Genomic DNA, 23,329 nt, shown 5'->3' on the forward strand with positions numbered 1-23,329 from the left:
GTGTTTCAGCCAGAGGCTGCCTCGATATCGTTCAGCTTTTTCCCGGGCTCTGAGAGCCTATGGGAGCCGTAGGAAGTGTCACGTTATAGCAAAGATCCTCAGTCTTCAAGTCTATGTCCAAGAGGCTTCTAAACAGCTTCTACCCCCAAGCCATAAGACTTAAGGCTATTTGTGTTGCCCCCCCCCCCCCCCCCCATGCTGCTGCTACTCCATTATCTATGCATAGTCACTTTATTAATTCTACCTACATGTACATATTACCTCAATTACCTCGACACCGGTGCACCCGCACATTGACTCTGTACCGGTACCCCATGTATATAGCCCCGCTATTGTTATTTACTGCTGCTCTTTAATTTGTTATTCTTATCTCTTACTTTTTTGGGGGGGAAATTTCTTAAAACTGCGTTGTCAGTTAACGTCTTGTAAGTAAGCATTTTACTGTAAGGTTTACATCTGTTGTGTTCGGCAAATGTGACAAATACAATTTGATTTGAAATGGGTTGTTCGCCAAAAGCTGTGACTTCCTGCCTCTCTGCCATCTCTGTATCGCCTTTCCTCTGTTCTCTTTCAGGCCAGGATAAATAGGACAGAAGAACTTTCAGACCATAGAGATCCTGTTGAATTAATTATTTAATTCATAAATGTATGTTCTAATTCCTGCCTATGTTTCAAACCACAAATGGATTCATATCCCTTAACCTAACTTTGCATTTATTTTCGCCGCTAATCGTAACCTTACCCCAAACAAACCGCTGACCTTAACCTTAAGTCTTACCTTAACCCTCTCCTCAGATGAAGCAGCGTTTGCGGAGGCTGTGCACGTGCTGCTGACCTGGGTAGAACGCGGTGAGGTGAACCGTCGTAACGCAAACAACTTCTACTCCATGATCCAGTCGTCCAACAGCCACATCCGCCAGCTGATGAGTCAGAAGGCCACCCACGAGAAGGAGTTGGAGGTGGCCAAGGACAAGTTCAAGACCGCCCTGTCTGGCATCCTGGCACAATGTGAGTACACACCAGGCTGACACACACACACACACACACAGAGAACCATGTCCCACACAACAGGGTCAGGGTCAACATCGAACCACTTGTGGCATTCCCTTTGAGGCAACGTCACATTGTCCCTCTAAACGTTCTCCACCCTCAAGTGATTTTCATGTCACAAGTTCCAGGTCAGTGCTCCATACATGATAGATCAAATACCCAGGGACATGGAACAGAGATGGTCTTTTCTGCAAACACACACTCACACACATGCATGGCTGCACACAAACCAAGGATAGCACTTCTGAAGACCCACTCTTTGGGATTACTCTTTGCAGGAGTAGATTTGGGGCAGTTTGCCTGGTAAAGGCCAGTGATCACAGCAATAACATTGAACCGGTTATTTAGGGAGCTATTAGCGCATCATCATTAGGCCCAGAGTGGCCACTTCTCTCTCTCTCCATCTCCCATCTTTCTTCTCTTTCTTCCTGTCTCTGTCTCTCATAGTAATTAACACCTCTATCTGAGGAGAGCAACTGTCAGCCGATTCACTGAGGCTTTTAGGTACTGGTGCTGATCTCACTGTAGACCCCTGTAAATCTGACCCTGGATCAGTCAGAACTATTAGACTACCTGGGTCAGGTAGAGACATTCACATAGTACCAAGGTCTGCCAGAGACATTCGCATAGTACCAGGGTCTGCCAGAGACATTCACATAGTACCAAGGTCTGCCAGAGACATTCACATAGTACCAAGGTCTGCCAGAGACATTCACATAGTACCAAGGTCTGCCAGAGACATTCACATAGCACCAGGGTCTGCCAGAGACATTAACATAGTACCAAGGTCTGCCAGAGACATTCACATAGTACCAAGGTCTGCCAGAGACATTCACATAGTACCAAGGTCTGCCAGAGACATTCACATAGTACCAAGGTCTGCCAGAGACATTCACATAGCACCAGGGTCTGCCAGAGACATTAACATAGTACCAAGGTCTGCCAGAGACATTCACATAGTACCAAGGTCTGCCAGAGACATTCACATAGCACCAAGGTCTGCCAGAGACATTCACATAGTACCAAGGTCTGCCAGAGACATTCACATAGTACCAAGGTCTGCCAGAGACATTCACATAGTACCAAGGTCTGCCAGAGACATTCACATAGTACCAGGGTCTGCCAGAGACATTCACATAGTACCAAGGTCTGCCAGAGACATTCACATAGCACCAGGGTCTGCCAGAGACATTCAGGTAGTATCATCCACAAAGTCCCAGTGCATATCCCATTCCTATTCCAATGTTGAGTTCCAACTAGGGAACTCCTGTGTCATGTTGCCTCTCTGTTTAGCTTGAGGCCGGGACTACCCAGGGGCATGTTGGTAGTCTGCAGACGTAACTCTTGTCTGTCAGCTTTTCAGCTTTACCTCCTGTTCATTTTTCCAAAGGGAAAAAACATAGTTGTATAAACCTGCTTCAACTTGCGCTGTGGCAGCCTCTCTGTATCTCACAGCTGTGACGTGCCTGACACTAAGAATCAAGATATAACACAACTGTCATATACTCACATCCACCTGGGGGGAACAGAGAGATAAATGTCTGAGGTTGCAGGAAACCTGTGATGGGTAGCACTACCTTGCAAAAGGACTATTTGAAGTCACTCAAGTGATAATTGAATGGCAATGACCTGTCATTGGGGCTTTGTGAAATATTGATAGCACATACAGTAACTTTTTATGTACTAAGTATTCTTTCTATTGTAGGATTCATGAAAACTCAGCTTCAATGACATGCTTCAGTGACACTTGAATATGATTGACACTAGGGCTGTTGCGGTGACCGTATTATCGCCACACCAGCGGTCACAAGTTGTGAAGGCAGTCAAATTCCACGTGACCGTTTAGTCACGGTAATTAGGCTTCTCCAAGCTCTGATGCTGCCGATGGTCCTTAGTAGCCTACTTGCTAACTGCCTGGTACTAAGCACTATATTGTCCCTCTAATCACTCTGACATCAATGCAAATGTCATTGAAAATCTATTCAAAAACTTCATGAGAGCCCATGAGCTCATGTTGTGCAACATTTCTATAGGCTATGCAATTGAGTGAGAATACAGAGTGATTGCCTCTATTAAAAAGAGAATCCCATTAGCTTTCTATAGGCTAAGGCCTAATATATTTCTCAACGTTAGCGTCCCACCCGCGGTACACACAATCAACAGCCAGTGAAATAGCAGGGCGGCAAATTCAAAACAACAAGAATCTCATAATTCAATTTTCTCAAACATACAAGTATTATACACCATTTTAAAGATAAGATTCTCCTTAATCCAACCACAGTGTCCGATTTCAAAAAGGCTTTACGGCGAAAGCATAACATTAGATTATGTTAAGACAGCGCCTAAACAAGAAAAACCACACAACCATTTTCCAAGCAAGGAGAGGTCATAAAAACCAGAAATACAGCTAAAATAATCACTAACTTTTGATCTTCATCAGATGACGCTCCCAGGACTCAATGTTATACAATACATGTATGTTTTGCTTGATAAAGTTCATATTTATATCCATAAACCCCATTTTACATTGGCGCATGATGTTCAGAAAATGTATTCCCTCCAAAACCCCCGGTGAATAAGCACATCAATTTACATAAATACTCATAAACGTTAGAAAAAATTTACAACAGTTATTGAAAGAATTATAGATACACTTCTCCTTAATGCAACCGCTGTGTCAGATTTTAAAATAGCTTTACGGCGAAAGCACATTTTTCAATATTCTTAGTACAGAGCTCAGCCATCAAAGCAAGCTTTACAGTTACCCGCCAAGTTCTGGAGTCAACTAAACTCAGAATTAGTATTATAAATCTTCACTTACCTTTGCTGATCTTTGTCAGAATGCACTCCCAGGACTCCCACTTCCACAAGAAATGTTTGTTTTGTTCGATAAACTCCATATTTATGTCCAAATACCTCCGTTTTGTTCACGCGTTCAGATCACTAATCCAAAGGCATAACGCGAGAGCGCAAAACCAGAGACGAAAAGTCAAATAGTTCCATTACCGCTCGTAGAAACATGTCAAACGATGTTTACAATCAATCCTTAGGGTCTTTTTAACATAAATCTTCAATAATATTCCAACCGGACAATAGCGTATTCATTACAGAGGAAAAAGAAGGAAAGGTGCGCTTGCGTGCCCGGGCAGTAAACAACTCGTTGGTCCCAGGCTTGAGTCAGCTCCTATTCTCTGCCCAGCAACAGGAGAAGCATAAAACAAGGTTCTAAAGACTGTTGACATCTAGTGGAAGCCTTAGGAAGTGCAAAATGACCCCACAGACACTGTAGTTTGAATAGGGATTAAATAGAAAAACTACAAGTCACTTCCTGGTTGGATTTTCTTCTCAGGTTTTTGCCTGCCATATGAGTTCTGTTATACTCACAGTTTTAGAAACTTCAGAGTGTTTTCTATCCAAATCTACTAATAATATGCATATCCTACCTTCTGGGCCCGAGTAGCAGGCAGTTTAATTTGAACATGTTATTAATCTGAATTTCTGAATACTGCCCCCTGTCACCAAGAAGTTAAGCAAACTGCTTATCTTTACAACAGGACACTGGTGGAAAAAGTACCCAATTGTCATACTTGAGTAAAAGTAAAGATGGCTTAATGGAAAATGAAAAAAGTTTAAGTCACCCGGTAAAATTCTACTTGAGTAAAAGTATTTGGTTTAAAATATACTTAAGTATCAAAAGTAAGTGTAATTGTTGAAATATACTTTAGTATCAAAAGTAAAATAATAAATCTTATCAAATCCTTATATTAAGAAAACCAGACGGCACCATTTTCTTGTTTTTTTAATTTACGGATAGCCAGGGGTGCACTCCAACATTCAGACATAATTTACAAATGAATTGTGTGTTTATTGAGTCTGCCAGATTAGAGGCAGTAGGGATGACCAGGGATGTTCTGTTGATAAGTGCGTGAATTGAACCAATTTCCTGTACTGCTAAGAAAATGTTACGAGTACTTTTGGGTGTCAAGGAAAATGTATGGAATAAAAGGAATAATAGTTTCTTAAGGAATGTAGTGAAGTAAAAGTAGTCAAATATAAATAGTAAAGTACAGATACCCCCAAAAAAGCAACTTAAGTAGTACTTTAACCTCTATGGGCTAGGTGGGACGCTTGCGTCCCACCTACGTAACAGCCACTGCCAGCCTGTGGCGCGATTTTCAAAACCTTAAAAATCCTATTACTTCAATTTCTCAAACATATGACTATTTTACAGCTATTTAAAGACAAGACTCTCGTTAATCTAACCACACTGTCCGATTTCAAAAAGGCTTTACAACGAAAGCAAAACATTAGATTATGTCATCAGAGTACCAAGCCAGAAATAATCAGACACCCATTTTTCAAGCCAGCATATAATGTCACCAAAACCCAGAAGACAGCTAAATGCAGCACTCACCTTTGATGATCTTCATCAGATGACAACCCTAGGACATTATGTTATACAATACATGCATGTTTTGTTCAATCAAGTTCATATTTATATCAAAAACCAGCTTTTTACATTAGCATGTGACGTTCAGAACTAGCATACCCCCCGCGAACTTCCGGGGAATTCGCTAACATTTTACTAAATTACTCACGATAAACGTTCACAAAAAGCATAACAATTATTTTAAGAATTATAGATACAGACCTCCTCTATGCACTCGATATGTCCGATTTTAAAATAGCTTTTTGGTGAAAGCACATTTTGCAATATTCTAAGTACATAGCCCAGGCATCACGGGCTCGCTATTTAGACACCCGGCAAGTTTAGCACTCACCATAATCATATTTACTATTATAAAAGTTTGATTACCTTTTGTTGTCTTCGTCAGAATGCACACCCAGGACTGCTACTTCAATAACAAATGTTGGTTTGGTCCAAAATAATCCATCGTTATATCCGAATAGCGGCGTTTTGTTCGTATGCGTCCAGACACTATCCGAAATAGTAAAGAAGTGTCGCGCGCATGGCGCAATTCGTGACAATAAAATTCTAAATATTCCATTACCGTACTTCGAAGCATGTCAACCGCTGTTTATAATAATTTTTTACGACATTTTTCTCGTAGAAAAGCGATAATATTCCGACAGGGAATCTCCTTTTCGGCAAACAGAGGAAAAAATCCCAAAGGCGGGGGCGGTCGGGTCACGCGCATAAGCCCAGTGTCCCTTGATCGGCCACTTGAGAAAGGCGATAATGTGTTTCAGCCTGGGGCTGGAATGACGACATTCTGTTTTTTCCCGGGCTCTGAGCGCCTATGGACGACGTGGGAAGTGTCACGTTAGAGCAGAGATCCTTAGTAAATGATAGAGATGGAAAACAAGTTCAAGAAATGGTCAGACAGGCCACTTCCTGTAAAGGAATCTCTCAGGTTTTGACCTGCCATTTGAGTTCTGTTATACTCACAGACACCATTCAAACAGTTTTAGAAAATTTAGGGTGTTTTCTATCCATATGTAATAAGTATATGCATATTCTAGTTACTGGGTAGGAGTGGTAACCAGATTAAATCGGGTATGTTTTTTATCCAGCCGTGTCAATACTGCCCCCTAGCCCTAACAGGTTAAAGTATTTTTACTTAAGTACTTTACAAATAGCCTAATAGTTTATGAACATTTTAAGATAAACGTTCTGTGAGAAATACCTAATCACGTGATGGAGAGCCATGCGAGTGAGAGGTGCTTCGGAGCACGCAGCACTCGGATAGAAGGGCACAGCGCAGCACTCCGGGCCAAGGGCAGAACAGCCACTGGCCTCAAAAGGCATAGATTTTTTTAGTGTGCATTACAGCCACACAAAGGGGATGCCGCCGTGAAATTTGAGGCATTAAGTGCTTGTCAAATTGTGAATGAGAGACTGATGAAGTGTGTACATCCTGCGCAAAAAAATAAAACACAGCTCGTCTTTCAAGCGACTCAAATCATCATTAGTCGCATCATGCAGCCTTACAATGTATTAAACATCTAAACATGTAGCCCAACGTTTGTAGAACTAAAGTTACATTAATAACTCTAAATTAAGCATATATGAATACCTATTTATTTTGTTAAACGCTCAACACAGAATAGCTGCATGTGGCACTCCCTCAAATCGTTTGGAGAAAATATCCTTTCTATTATATTCAGCTTTGTTCAATTGTCTTCATATTATAAAATATAAAATAATGACATGGAATTCTAAGCAAATCTTGTCTGCTAAATGAACTAGTGTAGCCCACAGCCATTTGGCATAGCCAGATCAGGACCAAACATAAGGACAACTCAAAGTATTCTATTCTGTTTTTCTGAAATAGACTTATTGTGAAGGTGTAGGCTATATTACATGGATTTATTAGTCATTTTAAAATGTAGATGTTCCAAAGATATGCATTTGTGGCTTGTAGATTGTGTGTGGAAACCAGGAGATGCTAAATGTGTTTGTTAATTAACGGTCAATTACCGTGAGACCAACTAGTTATTTGCTTGACAATCACCGGCTGACAAAATTTCGTGACCGCCACAGCCCTAATTGACACCAACACAATCGCCACAGATAATAACACACAACAAAGAAACACCTATGATTTAACAACTCTTTAACCACTTGATACACTTGCTATTGTATACATCTTGTGTGTTGAACTAGTATTTAGGATCAATGTGTTTTGATGATACAGAAGGTAAGTTTGTTTTTGGCCCCATAAGAACAGTATATATAGGGCTGCATGTAGAAATAGTCCACTGTGATAGGTTCCCCAATGGTTGTGTTACCTGGTTAAAGCACCAGTTAGAGGTTAGCTCCCCACAAACTCCTCTGGTTAACTTTAGCCTGTATTGGTCTGTGGACAGCTCATCTGAAGGAACCCACTCAGCCATAGAATCAAAGTAAGTAACACCTCTCTACATGAAAACAACTGGAACTGAAGGAAGAAATGAAATGAGTCATATTAATGATTCACAACTGCCAATGCTAAGAGCATGTATGAGTTCAGATATCTTTGGTGATACACCACTTACAGTAGTGTGCATACTGAGTACTGTGTTAGTATGGATATTGAGATATACCACATAATCGGTTCCTGTTTATACAGTAATACAAATATTGGAAAGAGCAAAGTTGGTCTCTTTCTCTCTTTCCCTCTCTCTCTCTCGCTCTGTTTCTCGTTGTCTTTTAAAGGCCACCATCCTCCATCACAATAATCCACACAAACACTTAGTTATATTCATGAGTTTGTCTTTCTCTACAGTTCCACACATACAAATGTAAACACAGAATTTGGTGTCCCAGGAGACAGGTTCACACTATTGTTCTGTCAACAAAAGGTGTCCTGGGAGCCAGGTTCACACTGTCGTTCTGTCAACAAAAGGTGTCCCGGGAGACAGGTTCGCACTGTCGTTCTGTCAACAAAAGCCACATTCATATTTACCAGGCTTTTCACAGGCTTTTTCAAAGCCGCACATTACATTATGAGTTGTTGAATAGTTTTATATCGCTATGTTATGTGTGAGTACTCTGTCTGGACAATCTGTGATTATGTGATGCTGCATTATATCAACAGGTAGGTAAACGGGTCATTCTGACACACACACACACACACACACACACACACACACACACACACACACACACACACACACACACACACACACACACACACACACACACACACACTAATTATGAGAAATGAAAAGTTAGCACAGTCTCACAATCTCATCTATTGTCGTCTATTGAATCCTTTCTCCCTGCTCTGGGTTCACACACTGAAGTGTTTTGGTAACTAATCTGGGGGTGGTTAAGACGAGGCCTAACTGTCAATCGCAGGTGTGGTTAGGATGGAGTGATGAACAGAAGTGTCTTCCAGCAGCTCTCCTCCTCCAGCCTTGAGCTCTGAGTCATAGTTGCTCACCCTCTCACTCTTTCATAATCTCGCGCTTCTCTTCCTCAGGGATTAGACCACCCACCATCTCTCTCATCCCCAACACTCTAGACTACCTCTTTCAAATCTGATCAGATTTCAGGGTCTTTATTATTGAGTGGTCGTTAGAGATACCTCCTCTTTAAAGATATACAGTGACATTAAGATCAGCACTCCTATCTAACGCACAGTGAGGACAGTAATGAGGAGAGCCAAGTTGGTCCCAAATGGCACCCTGCTCCCTATATAGTGCACTACTGTACTTTAGACCAGAGCCCTATGGGCACTATATAGAGAATAGGATCTCATTTGACACGCAGCCCCACTCTCAGATAGAAACAGGCATTTCCTTCATTAAGTCTGAACTCTACACTCTTTGATTATGGCATTCCAAGCATCTGAGAGTCGATGAAGGTGAGAAGTGTTGTGGTCATTAAAAACAGGAGATGTTTGAGAGGAAAAGAGGCTTTCAGTTAGAGGTATATACTTTGATCTCTTTATAAGATGGCCTCTCTCTGTCCCTCCTTAGAGAATTCCCTTGTTCTACTGTCAGTCTCTACTGAGAGTCTATGTCCCTGAGGAGGAGGGGGTGTGTTTGTGTGCACCTGCCCATTGTCTGGGGGGGTGAGAGGGGAGCAGGAGCCTGCTGGTTGCGGTCTGGTCCTCCTGTAGCTTTCAGCACCGTCTTGTGTTTTAGGACGGGCGCTCTGTGGTCACCTTGAGATATGGTGGGTTCCTTCTCCACCCCATCCCACCTCCCCCCTCTAGACACTGACCCAGAACAGACTGTACTATAGAGCAGAATAGAACATTGAAAACACATCAACATGAACATACAGTGAAGTGCCTTCCTACCTGATTCCACTTTCTCACTCCTCTGCTCCTTCCCACCCGCCCCCTCTCTCTCTGGACGGTAAACTGGCCCCTGCATCCCCTGCCACAGTTGAGCAGATTGTGTCTGTATTCCACGCTGCTTCCAAACAAAAGGCATGGGACCATTTCTCCAAAGCTCAACGCAAGAACCTGGACATGTGGCGCAAGCAAGCAGAGGTTGGTCCTTTACTATTTCTACAATTATTCACATCTTCTATTCATTTGGTGAAGTGCAGTATAGTCTACATATTATTGTGTCCTTTATGTGAACATTATGTGAGCATCCCCATCTCTCCAGGATTCCGGATTCTAACTACTTTTTGTGGAATTCATGGTGTTGTCTTGGCAGGATGATTTGTGTTAAACAGTGTAAAAGTAAACACCAGCTTTTAAACTACACTCAGCACGATCCTAAAACTTACCTTAATATAACTGGAAAAGGGGAACCTTGTGGTATTCCTCTAGTAGTATCAAGGAACTGAGATAGTAGAACATCAACATTAAGTACTAGCCTAAGAGGTAAAGTAAATGCTATAGCTAGGCTGAATGCTAGGCTACACCCAGGCTCTCTACTTAATTCAGTCCCAGAGTGGGTGCTCCGGTCAGGTCCAGGTCCCAGCCACTCCAGCCCGGTGAGTGTTCAGTCTCACTGCCAGAAACAGGTAACTCACCCTTTAAGTCAACCAGAGTACCCTGGACTGGTCTCTGTGCAGAACACTTCATCACACGTGTATACTCTCTTTCTGTTATTACTGACTGTGCTTTCTTCCAATAGATGAACCAATAACCATGCTCCATGTTGAGATACTCAGGTATTAACTAATGAAATCTGGCAAGATTTGTTCTCTATTTTGTTCATTACTTCCTATCCAACAACCGCTGCATTAATTACCTCAAACATGTTTTCCTCTTTAATGGAGGGTGCTCAAGTGTGGTGCTGCTGTCATTTTAGTGCCAAACGGGTAAGTTTGATCTGGGTACAAATCTCTGAGGGTGTTAGTGTGTAAAAAAGCAGATTTGGTATGTAATTAACTGCCTAATCTCTGTCTCATAGCAACACCGAAACAGTCACCATGGATCACAGGCTGGAGATGGTTTATCTTTCCTTTGGAGATCCTAGTGCAGGAGATAAATTACAAACGAGTGGAACACATTCATTATAAACTCTTCATGCAGTTTGCCTGTGAAAGTGTTTAGGCATTCTGTAAAGTGAGAAGAATTTGTATTTGTACAGTGTCATATGAATGTGTAACTGACGGTATAAATTGTAATGGGTTGGTAGCTGTGTGTTTAGGTGTGTGTACATCGTGATGGACTCACTCTGAGATATAGCAGGTATGTTTGGTATGTCTTGATCTCAGACTAGGGAATCTTCTGCTCTAAAGGTAGGTGTGTGTCGACTAGTGACGTCACTCCTCACTAAGCGAAAATGACAACTAAAGCCTAATTTATACCTTACGTACATACGCAACGCAATTAGCTACTCAAAATGGCGGTCCTGCGTCAAGTTTGTTATTGCAGGGCTGCACACGTCTGCAAACAGGGCCAAGCCCGCTCATTAGGCAGGATTAGGCGGCAGATTGACGAGCTGCATTTTATGAGCTGAACTGACCAAGATGCACCAACAACACACAAAACCTTGTAATTCTGCCCCAAAACAATGACAATTTTTCACAACCAGTGGCATATGGGCTTTTTAGGTGAGCACTGATGCTGCCCTGTGATAAGCAGTGCCCACTTTGTCAAAGGCAGGGCAGCAAAATATGTTGCTTGTCTATTTCCAACACTCCTCTCTAGGGTGCTGTTGGAGAGACGTATCGCTGCGGCACTCCACCAACGTTCTGTCAACAACAAAAACTATCTAACATAAATTGTGTAGCAGATATAGCCAGAGTAAAACATGAGCCATTCACAATAATTAAAGCATAATGTCAATAAAAATTAGGCCATTACATCACTTTTTATCATTACCACATATCAGAGCCATGAAAATGAGGGAATGGACTTAAATGCGTGGACCAACCCGAATGGATGGAAGGGCATTCGTAAAATCCCATTGGTAAAATCGCCGACACGGTAGACTACACCCCAGTGAGCACAGACCGACGCAGACGTCTTTTGGGCGTCTTGTTTTGGTCCTATCCCGGACCGGCCGTCTTTTTTGGGGTGTTTTGCAAACGGTGGGCGTAGCACATGGATGGGTATTTCTAACATTTTATTTCAGGCGACACTGTAGGCTACACCTCAGTAAGCACGGCCCGATGCCTTTTGGACCGGCCTTGATTTCCACGGGATGCTGGTTTTTAGTCCTGTCCGGACCAAATCTGAATCAATCATAGACGTCTATGTTTGGTTCTGATTTGGTGTGGTTCGGACCGGCCTTGATTTCAACGTCCACGGACATTGATTCTATGAATTCAGAACCATTCATTCAGAACCTAAAATTAAACTGATTTCAACGATCAGAAAATACGTATTTTCTACAGTCGAAAATCGTCTCTGTGGTCAGCAGGACCAATCTGACTCTCAGACCTTAATATATTCTTTAGAGGAAAATTGGCACTCTCTTATTGACAGGGAGTTTATTTATAGGGGCCATTATTATAGAAGAACAGTCTTTCAATTCACAAAGACTGCTGCAACGTGTCACTGTGCTGTACTCGAATACAGGATAATAGTAGTACAGGTAGTGCAGGGAAGAAACATATTTCCAACATTTCCCCCAAAATTCCTAGGTTTTCCAGAAATCCTGGTTATGAAGGTTTCCTGATTTCCTGCTTATTCCATCCTGATTCCAGAAATCTTCTAACTAGGATTTCTTGTAAACCTTGGAATTTTGCAACCCTACAGCAGTATCTTTCTTGACGGGTCTGTTCTGTATTCATCAGACAGGATGCACAGAACAGCAGGACTGAAAGACTGCAGGGTTTTCACTATCTGTCTGACACACAATCACAACACCCATCTTCTACCATCCATTTACCTGTTCCAATCCATCAATCCATCAGTTTGGCCATCTAGCCATCAACCCAAGAACACATCCATCCATCTCAGGCTGCATCCCTCTGGTAAAAAGTAGTGCACTATATAGAGAATAGCATGCCATTTGGGTTGCAGTCAGTCTTTCTACTCATTGCACAGACACACTAACTTTTAGTAAAATAGATTTGTATTGGTTGCGTACACATTTTGCCGACATTATCGCAGGTGCAGTGAAATGCTTATGGTTCTAGCTCCAACAGTGTAGTAATACACAAAACACACACATCCCAAGAAGAAAATAATTAAGAAATATCAGAACCAGCAAAGCATATAATGGTGTGTATGGACAGTATACAGTATGAATAGAAAAGGTGTATACACAACCAAGAAATACCATAAACAATAGAATATTCTAATGTATACAGTAGACCTCAGGGTACCTTCAGCTCCAGTCCACTGTGATTAAGGAAATAGACCCAAACAATAGTCCTGGAATGGCTAGACACCAGGGGGAATAGATGGAATAACCTAGGGCTACCTAGAGAATACAAACTCCATCTCCACTAGACACCAGGGGGATGATAGATTGGAAGTAGAACTAAATAATACAACCCCTATATTTTACAATCCAAGTTAATTCCATGAGGGATAATTCCTTCAACATCCTGTTATAATCCATTCTTCTCTTTTATCAGTTTTACTCCTTTAGGGCATTAGCTGAAGAGAGTAGGGACAACCTGTCATCTGACTGAATCCAGATGCTCTGTCTGTCTGTCTGTCTCTGTCTGTCTCTGTCTTCTCCATTACAGACAAAGGTAAGAACCAGCATACATGCATGAAGGAGTTCAGCTCCATCTTGAACCTTCACCTAGTGTCCCCTACCAGTGTATCTAGACTCTGATGCTCCCTTCACTGTTAGTGCTGCTGGCTGGTAGACACACCAAACAGTGAGTCTTGTCAGGTAGCAGTTAGCTGGATAGTCTAGTAGCTGCGACTCACAGAGGCAGGATCGAAGTCTAACAGCTGGCCATTCTTATCTCACTGGGCAGATGGGTGTGTTGGTTTCTGACTACCTGTTTGACATCTTTGATTGGCCAGCAGCTCAACGTGTTACAGACACCAGACAGATGGTTGTTTACTTCAAGCTTTTTGTTTGTTGGTGTGAAATAATGATTCCCTCGCCCAGCGTTGTGAATGCATTTTGTGTGTGTGTGTGTGTGTGTGTGTGTGTGTGTGTTGGCAGAACACAGAGCTGGCTGTCTTTCGAATATACTCGCCTCATTAGCCGAGAACAGCACTGCCGAGCTAGCCGGCCAGACATACTGCTAGCTGACATACACACTACTGTAGCTACCGTGTGCTCCCATCCACACACAGCAGGTCATGCCTCCTACTGAGCTAGAGGCTCCAGGTGAAGTTTCCCCTGGGTACAGATCTACACTACATGACCAAAAGTATGTGGACATCCCTTCAAATTAGTGGATTTGGCTATTTCAGCCACACACATTGCTTACAGGTGTATAAAATCGAGCACACAGCCATGCAATCTCCATTGACAAACATTGACAGTAGAATGGCCTTACTGAAGAGCTCAGTTACTTTCAACATGGCACCATCATAGGATGCTACGTTTCGAACAAGGCAGAAATTGTACGAACTGACATGCTAGAGCTTCCCCGGTCAACTTTAAGTACTGTTATTGTGAAGTGGAAACATCTAGGAGCAACAACAGCTCAGCCGCGAAGTGGTAGGCCACACAAGGTCATAAAACGGGACCGCTGAGTGATGACGTGCATAGCCCGTAAAAATTGTCTGTCCCTGGTTGCAACACTCACTACAGAGTTCCAAACGGCCTCTGGAAGCAATGTCAGCACAAACTGTTTGTCGGGAGCTTCATGAAATGGGTTTCCATGGCCGAGCAGCCGCACACAAGCCTTAGATCATCATGTGCAATGCAAGTGGTGTAAAGATCGCTGCCATTGGACTCTGGAGCAGTGGAAACGAGTTATCTGGAGTGATGAATCACGGTTTACCATCTGGCAGTGCAACGGACAAATTTGGGTTTGCCAGGAGAACACTACCTGCCCCAATGCATAGTTCCAACTGTAAAGTTTGGTGGAGGAGGAATAATGGTCTGGGGCTGTTTTTCATGGTTCGGTCTAATTCTACAGCATACAATGACATTCTAGATGATTCTGTGCTTCAAACTTTGGCAACAGTTTGGGGAAGGCCCTTCCTGTTTCAGCATGACAATACCCCCATGCAAAAAGCGAGGTCCATACAGAAATGGTTTGTCAAAATCGGTGTGGAAGAACTTTATTGCCGTGCACAGAGCCCTGACCTCAACCCCATCGAACACCTTTGGGATGAGTTGGAACACCGACTGCGAGCCAGGCCTAATCAACCAACATCAGTGCCTGACCTCAGTAATGGAATGGAAGCAAGTCCCCGCAACAATGTTCCAACATCATGAAAAGCCTTCCCAGAAGAGTGGATGCTGTTATGGCAGACCAACTCCTTCAACGAGATGCTCAATGAGCAGGTGTCCACATACTTTTGGCCATGTGTAGGATCTACTGTCTCATCAGTGTAGAGGCAGACTGCTGCTCTCTATCTACTCTCATCAGTGTAGAGGCAGACTGCTGCTCTCTATCTACTGTCTCGTCAGTGTAGAGGCAGACTGCTGCTCTCTATCTACTGTCTCGTCAGTGTAGAGGCAGACTGCTGCTCTCTCCATCTACTGTCTCATCAGTGTAGAGGCAGACTGCTGCTCTCTATCTACTGTCATCAGTGTAGAGACAGACTGCTGCTCTCTATCTACTGTCTCATCAGTATAGAGGCAGACTGCTGCTCTCTATCTACTGTCTCATCAGTATAGAGGCAGACTGCTGCTCTCTATCTACTGTCTCATCAGTATAGAGGCAGACTGCTACTCTCTATCTACTGTCATCAGTGTTGAGACAGACTGCTGCTCTCTATCTACTGTCTCATCAGTGTAGAGGCAGACTGCTGCTCTCTATCTACTGTCTCGTCAGTGTAGAGACAGACTGCTGCTCTCTATCTACTGTCATCAGTGCACCAGAGGGAGAAATCAGTCCTGCTGTGTATCACTCTGGGTAGAAGCTGCCCTTAGGGGACAGGTCTAGGATCAGCATTTCTTCCATAGGTGTGTGCGTGCGTACGCGACAGTGTAAAGCGTGCTCCAGCCAGGCTACCCAGGAGGATTGTGTTCAGCAGGAACATCCAGTCATAATCCTGTTTTGTTGTTTCCCTCCAGGAGATCAGAAACATGCAAAATGAAGAGCTGATGGGGATCAGACGAGAGGAGGAGATGGAGATGTCTGACGATGACATGGAGGATACACACGATCCTGACGACTCAGGTACACACACACTACACACACACCACACACACACACACACACACACCACACACACACTACACACACACTACACACACACACACACACACACACACACACACCACACACACACTACACACACACACTACACACACACACACACCACACATACTACACACATACTACACACACACACCACACACATCACACACACTACACACATACTACACACATCACACACACTACACACATACCACACACACATACCACACATACTACACACATCACACACACTACACACATACCACACGCACACACGCGCATACACACACACACACACACACACGACAGAAAAGACTCTGACAACTATTGGTATATGGCTGGTGTCTTTTCTCCTTAGTTGTAGAATAGACCTGTAGCTCAGCCTTCTCTGTGTTGCTAATGAGGTGTTTTGTGAGTTCCTCTCCAGCCTCAGTGTGAATGGAGACGTAACATGAGAGAGGAAACAGTCGCCAGCTCATTCACTCTCTAAATGGCCAAATTAAGCTGGAGAGGAGACTGTGTAACGGCCATCTCCAGACTGTCTGTGGCTGTGTGTGTTTGTGGGAGTCAGAAAGAGAGTGGGTGCACGCGGGTGGTAGACACTCAATCACAGCTGGAACTAAGTGTTTCTGTTTCTGTCTGTTGGCATGGTGCGGGTGTAATTAGCTGGTAGAGACACTGAGCTGACTACTGCAGGCTTTTGTTCTCCTGGGCCCAGATTCACAAAACCTTCTTAAGAAGAAATGTCTTCACTGCCATTTTTTTTCCTAAACTATAGATTTAAGAAGAAAGTTAAGCAAAGCTGCTATTCCTAAAAAAGTTATTTGGAAATCTTCTTGAAATGTTTCTCCTTGAAGATTCTTGAAAATTAATTTATTGGAAATGTTCTTAATTCCAGGATAGCTAAACCCTTGTCTTAAACTCAGGGCAGTCAGAGAGAGAGAGAGAGTGTGTGTGTGTGTGTGTGTGTGTGTGTGTGTGTGTGTGTGTGTGTGTGTGTGTCAGCTCCTTCAGCTAATTCAGTGCTGTTCTGGGCACCAGTGAAGTGCCATTAAGTTTGTCTTTTCGCTGAACATCCTGTTTATGTCTGCTGAGCCAACAGAGCTACTGATGTAAAACAGATTGAAACAGACCATAATATTCACCTGGACATTCAGATGACCCTCTGCTTCTCTCTAAAGCAGTTAGAAAGAGAAGGGAATGGAAGCCAAGAGAGCAGGGCAAACTGCTACAATCAGGTCTCCTTTTCAAGTGTGTCGTTTACTTTCTGCTTTTGAATTGTTGTGGTCTCCTCCAGTTAAGACAGCCTCCCTAATTTCTATGCAGATATATGCAAATGTATTCATCAGCCAAGCAGGTTTTGATTTCCACCTTTTCATGTGTGACCTTGCTTATTAGAAAACACTAACGATCGTTGTCAGGAGGCTGTCACAATGTTGGAAAGGAATGCCGTGGAGAAGGGCACAGGATTTGGCAGGGAGACAGGTGTTGATGTGACACCCCATCATATTCACATTAACAGACTCAGTCACACCTGCTAGGGCTTCCTGTAATGCAGGAGCACAGGGGGAGGGGCTTGTTTACACCTCCTCCAATCCTGTTTAAGAAGCCAAGTCTCTGTGCTCTCAATCATAGACAGGTGGTCTGTTTAACCTATCGACAGGCTTGAAGAGGAAAACCTGTATTCTGGGTTGGTGCTTCTACATTAATACAGTGCAGAGTGGGAATGGGTTGGTCATTCTACAATAATACAGTTCAGAGTGGGAATGGGTTGGTCATTCTACAATAATACAGTGCAGAGTGGGAATGGGTTGGTGCTTCTACAATAATACAGTGCAGAGTGGGAATGGGTTGGTGCTTCTACACTAATACAGTTCAGAGTGGGAATGGGTTGGTCATTCTACACTAATACAGTGCAGAGTGGGAATGGGTTGGTGCTTCTACACTAATACAGTTCAGAGTGGGAATGGGTTGGTCATTCTACACTAATACAGTGCAGAGTGGGAATGGGTTGGTGCTTCTACACTAATACAGTGCAGAGTGGGAATGGGTTGGTGTTTCTACACTAATACAGTGCAGAGTGGGAATGGGTTGGTGCTTCTACACTAATACAGTGCAGAGTGGGAATGGGTTGGTGTTTCTACACTAATACAGGTCAGAGTGGGAATGGGTTGGTGCTTCTCTCCTGTCAGCAGCCTGGTGCTGAGGTGCTGGGGGTCGATACTAAAGCCTGTCACGTTGTGGAAGGGGAATTGGTCGAATACCCCAGACAGCAAGATGAGGCTCCCTGATCAATACACACCTCACCCAAAACCTCCTCGCCTGCTGGCTCTCTCTCTCTCTCTCTCACTCACTCACTCACTCACTCACTCACTCACTCACTCACTCACTCACTCACACACACACACACACACACACACACACACACACACACACACAGCAGGTCGATGACTCAGAGGTCTCTCTCTCAGCTCAAACAGGCAGATAATGCCGGATTCAAAGCAGGCAGCTGGAGTCCCTGTGTTGAGTAACACATACGTACACACACACATGCTGGGCCTCACACACTCACTCTCAGGTCTTATCTCCCCAGCTCAGCCACTCAAACACACCCTCTCATTACATCACACACATCCCCCTCCGACAGCTGTAAAGAACAGACTCTCCTATCAAAGGAACAGGGGAAGAGTAGTTCTCATCACACTGTCTCTCCTGTCTGTTCAATAGGACAGGTTAGGATTTAATGAGCAGTTCTCATCACACTGTCTCCTGTCTGTTCAATAGGACAGGTTAGGATTTAATGAGCAGTTCTCATCACACTGTCTCTCCTGTCTGTTCAATAGGACAGGTTAGGATTTAATGAGCAGTTCTCATCACACTGCCTCTCCTGTCTGTTCAATAGGACAGGTTAGGATTTAATGAGCAGTTCTCATCACACTGTCTCTCCTGTCTGTTCAATAGGACAGGTTAGGATTTAATGAGCAGTTTTCATCACACTGTCTCCTGTCTGTTCAATAGGACAGGTTAGGATTTAATGAGCAGTTCTCATCACACTGTCTCCTGTCTGTTCAATAGGACAGGTTAGGATTTAATGAGTAGTTCTCATCACACTGCCTCTCCTGTCTGTTCAATAGGACAGGTTAGGATTTAATGAGCAGTTCTCATCACACTGTCTCTCCTGTCTGTTCAATAGGACAGGTTAGGATTTAATGAGCAGTTTTCATCACACTGTCTCCTGTCTGTCCAATAGGACAGGTTAGGATTTAATGAGCAGTTTTCATCACACTGTCTATCCTGTCTGTTCAATAGGACAGGTTAGGATTTAATGAGTAGTTCTCATCACACTGTCTCTCCTGTCTGTCCAATAGGACAGGTTAGGATTTAATGAGTAGTTCTCATCACACTGTCTCCTGTCTGTCCAATAGGACAGGTTAGGATTTAATGAGCAGTTCTCATCACACTGTCTCCTGTCTGTCCAATAGGACAGGTTAGGATTTAATGAGTAGTTCTCATCACACTGTCTCCTGTCTCTTCAATAGGACAGGTTAGGATTTAATGAGTAGTTCTCATCACACTGTCTCCTGTCTGTCCAATAGGACAGGTTAGGATTTAATGAGTAGTTCTCATCACACTGTCTCCTGTCTGTCCAATAGGACAGGTTAGGATTTAATGAGTAGTTCTCATCACACTGTCTCCTGTCTGTCCAATAGGACAGGTTAGGATTTAATGAGTAGTTCTCATCACACTGTCTCCTGTCTGTCCAATAGGACAGGTTAGGATTTAAAGAGTAGTTCTCATCACACTGTCTCCTGTCTGTCCAATAGGACAGGTTAGGATTTAATGAGTAGTTCTCATCACACTGTCTATCCTGTCTGTTCAATAGGACAGGTTGGGATTTAATGAGTAGTTCTCATCACACTGTCTCCTGTCTGTCCAATAGGACAGGTTAGGATTTAATGAGTAGTTCTCATCACACTGTCTCCTGTCTGTCCAATAGGACAGGTTAGGATTTAATGAGCAGTTCTCATCACACTGTCTCTCCTGTCTGTCCAATAGGACAGGTTAGGATTTCATTAATATTTCTCATCACACGTGTGTGTGTGTGTGTGTGTGTGTGTGTGTGTAGGCCCTGTGGCCCAGGTGGAGGCCCTAAAGGAAGAGAATGACTCTCTGCGCTGTCAGCTGGACGCCTACAGGAACGAGGTGGAGCTGCTGAAGCAGGAGCAGGGCAAAAACCAAGAACACACACCTCCACAACACAGTGAAGAGGACACCATCAGGCAGCAACAACTAACCTTTCTACAACAGGCACTACAGGGAATGCAGAAGGTACTACTTCTACCAGACATACCCACTTGTGTTAACTTCTTGCAGCAGTCCCTACTTTGGATTTATTTTAATCAATTCCACAGGAATTTTTCATTTCCTGGTTCCATACAGATATTAAACCCCTGCAGATTCTGGCTGGTGAGACTCATAATCCATTGGTTTGGCTTCCTGGGGTGACCAGTCGTATTGAGGAAAAGTTACTTTTAATAGAGGTGGATAGAGAACTGCCCTCCCAATCTCACACACACATACGCACACACACACAACACTGAGAAAGAGGGAGAAAGAGGAGTAGGGCTAGAGGGAGGCATAGAGAGCGAGAGCAAGAGGGGTGCACTCTGAGAGTAGGATGGCTAGAGAGATATAAAGAACAATAGAAAGACTTGACAGGAAGAGAGTCATTCTAGAATCTGATCAGTCTGCTGACCTAGACGCTGTACACAAACTAATACCAGCTGGAGGGGTTTTCTAATCAAATATCCCCCTCAGAGAAAACAAACTGTTGGTTAAACAACCATCAGGCAGGAAATATGTTGCTTCCATCACCTGCTGGGTCATCAAATATCCTCAAGTAGTCAACGGTCATGCTCATATGAATAGACAAATGGTAATTACATTTCCAACATGCAAGTTTCAACATTACCATGAAAATATTAAATGAATGGATAGAAATGAGGAGGAAGAGATGAAAATGGAGTACTTCATATTGCTCTGTGCTAAATTGTGATATCAGGCAGGCTCTGGCAAATTACCATAACATTTTATCAGCAGGTGATTTGAGTCTGCCCAGGTTCTGTGAATTTCTTCCACTTCTGAGTCATGTAATACTTGTGTATTTCAGCCTAAACCCAACTGAGACTGTGATATAGTTTTTTTTAAGGTGGAATGGATAAGGAGAAAGGACTTTTCAGCTTCTACATGGTTCTGACCTACATAGAGAAGCTATAAGCTAAAAGTTCCTTACTCGATGGCAAATCCTGAAACATAAGGGAAAGCACCGCTGGCTAACATGGTTTCCTCTATGGAGCTGATGGATAAGGGGTTAATAACTAGCATGAGTCATATGCCTGTAGTAAGCAAGAATCTGTAGCGGTGTCTTCTCGGTCTTAAGGATTAGCTTGCATCTGTAGCTAACTGTGCCTGGGTTAGGTATCATCTGTAGCTAACTGTGCCTTGGGTTAGGTATCATCTGTAGCTAACTGTACCTTGGGTTAGGTATCATCTGTAGCTAACTGTGCCTTGGGTTAGGTATCATCTGTAGCTAACTGTGCCTTGGGTTAGGTATCATCTGTAGCTAACTGTGCCTTGGGTTAGGTATCATCTGTAGCTAACTGTGCCTTGGGTTAGGTATCATCTGTAGCTAACTGTGCCTTGGGTTAGGTATCATCTGTAGCTAACTGTGCCTTGGGTTAGGTATCATCTGTAGCTAACTGTGCCTTGGGTTAGGTATCATCTGTAGCTAACTGTGCCTTGGGTTAGGTATCATCTGTAGCTAACTGTACCTTGGGTTAGGTATCATCTGTAGCTAACTGTGCCTTGGGTTAGGTATCATCTGTAGCTAACTGTGCCTTGGGTTAGGTATCATCTGTCGCTAACTGTGCCTTGGGTTAGGTATCATCTGTAGCTAACTGTGCCTTGGGTTAGGTATCATCTGTAGCTAACTGTGCCTTGGGTTAGGTATCATCTGTAGCTAACTGTGCCTTGGGTTAGGTATCATCTGTAGCTAACTGTGCCTTGGGTTAGGTATCATCTGTAGCTAACTGTGCCTTGGGTTAGGTATCATCTGTAGCTAACTGTGCCTTGGGTTAGGTATCATCTGTAGCTAACTGTACCTTGGGTTAGGTATCATCTGTAGCTAACTGTGCCTTGGGTTAGGTATCATCTGTAGCTAACTGTGCCTTGGGTTAGGTATCATCTGTAGCTAACTGTGCCTTGGGTTAGGTATCATCTGTAGCTAACTGTGCCTTGGGTTAGGTATCATCTGTCGCTAACTGTGCCTTGGGTTAGGTATCATCTGTAGCTAACTGTGCCTTGGGTTAGGTATCATCTGTAGCTAACTGTGCCTTGGGTTAGGTATCATCTGTAGCTAACTGTGCCTTGGGTAAGGTATCATCTGTAGCTAACTGTGCCTTGGGTAAGGTATCATCTGTAGCTAACTGTGCCTTGGGTTAGGTATCATCTGTAGCTAACTGTGCCTTGGGTTAGGTATCATCTGTCGCTAACTGTGCCTTGGGTTAGGTATCATCTGTAGCTAACTGTGCCCCTCTCCAGGCCCTGAAATAAACACCTGCCAAATGACGGTAGATTTTGGCATTGGCAGGTAAGATGTCTATTTCACCAACCACGTTGGCAGGTGGTCAGGGCTCCACCGTGGAGGCATTTCACTCTCATTTGTGAATAAAAATAGTCCAGTATGATCACATTTATAGTAAAATAAATGCTGCAGTAGCTGTTTACAAAGTATTTCCGCTGGTAAATTAATTGCACACAAGAACTACAAAGAACTACAAATCCTATATAGCCTATTCCACCTCTAAGGGGCAGGGGAACATTTTGGTAAAAAAGGTCTCACAAAATGTAATTATTCAATATACCACATTAGCTCTTACTAGTAATACATTTGTTTTAAAAACATTACAAAGCATGCTTATCTGTTTTTTTTGTGTTTTGTTGGTGTAATTTTTGCAGGCCAAAAAATATTTTGGCTTGTAAAAAATCTGAGTAGCTGATAGGTTTTTGTATCTCCCTGCCACAGTGGCTGGTGGACCAAAAAGTTCATTTTAGGCCCCTCTC

General features: G+C 43.3%; 1 protein-coding gene across 5 annotated transcripts in view; it reads left to right on the top strand.

Moving 5' to 3' along the window:
- Positions 1 to 23,329, top strand: part of LOC106604462 (ecto-NOX disulfide-thiol exchanger 2) — a 325,983-nt gene that overhangs the window by 283,869 nt on the left and 18,785 nt on the right. For all 5 annotated transcript variants that reach the window (XM_014199101.2, XM_014199098.2, XM_014199100.2 and 2 more), the window contains 4 exons: positions 796 to 1,008; positions 9,892 to 9,998; positions 16,081 to 16,186; positions 20,334 to 20,536. In XM_014199101.2, the coding sequence (XP_014054576.1) occupies positions 796 to 1,008; positions 9,892 to 9,998; positions 16,081 to 16,186; positions 20,334 to 20,536 (629 nt within the window). The remainder of the gene's footprint in view (positions 1 to 795; positions 1,009 to 9,891; positions 9,999 to 16,080; positions 16,187 to 20,333; positions 20,537 to 23,329) is intronic.

This window comes from Salmo salar, chromosome ssa05, assembly GCF_905237065.1.
Source record: "Salmo salar chromosome ssa05, Ssal_v3.1, whole genome shotgun sequence".
In the NCBI taxonomy this organism is placed as follows: Eukaryota; Metazoa; Chordata; class Actinopteri; order Salmoniformes; family Salmonidae; genus Salmo; species Salmo salar.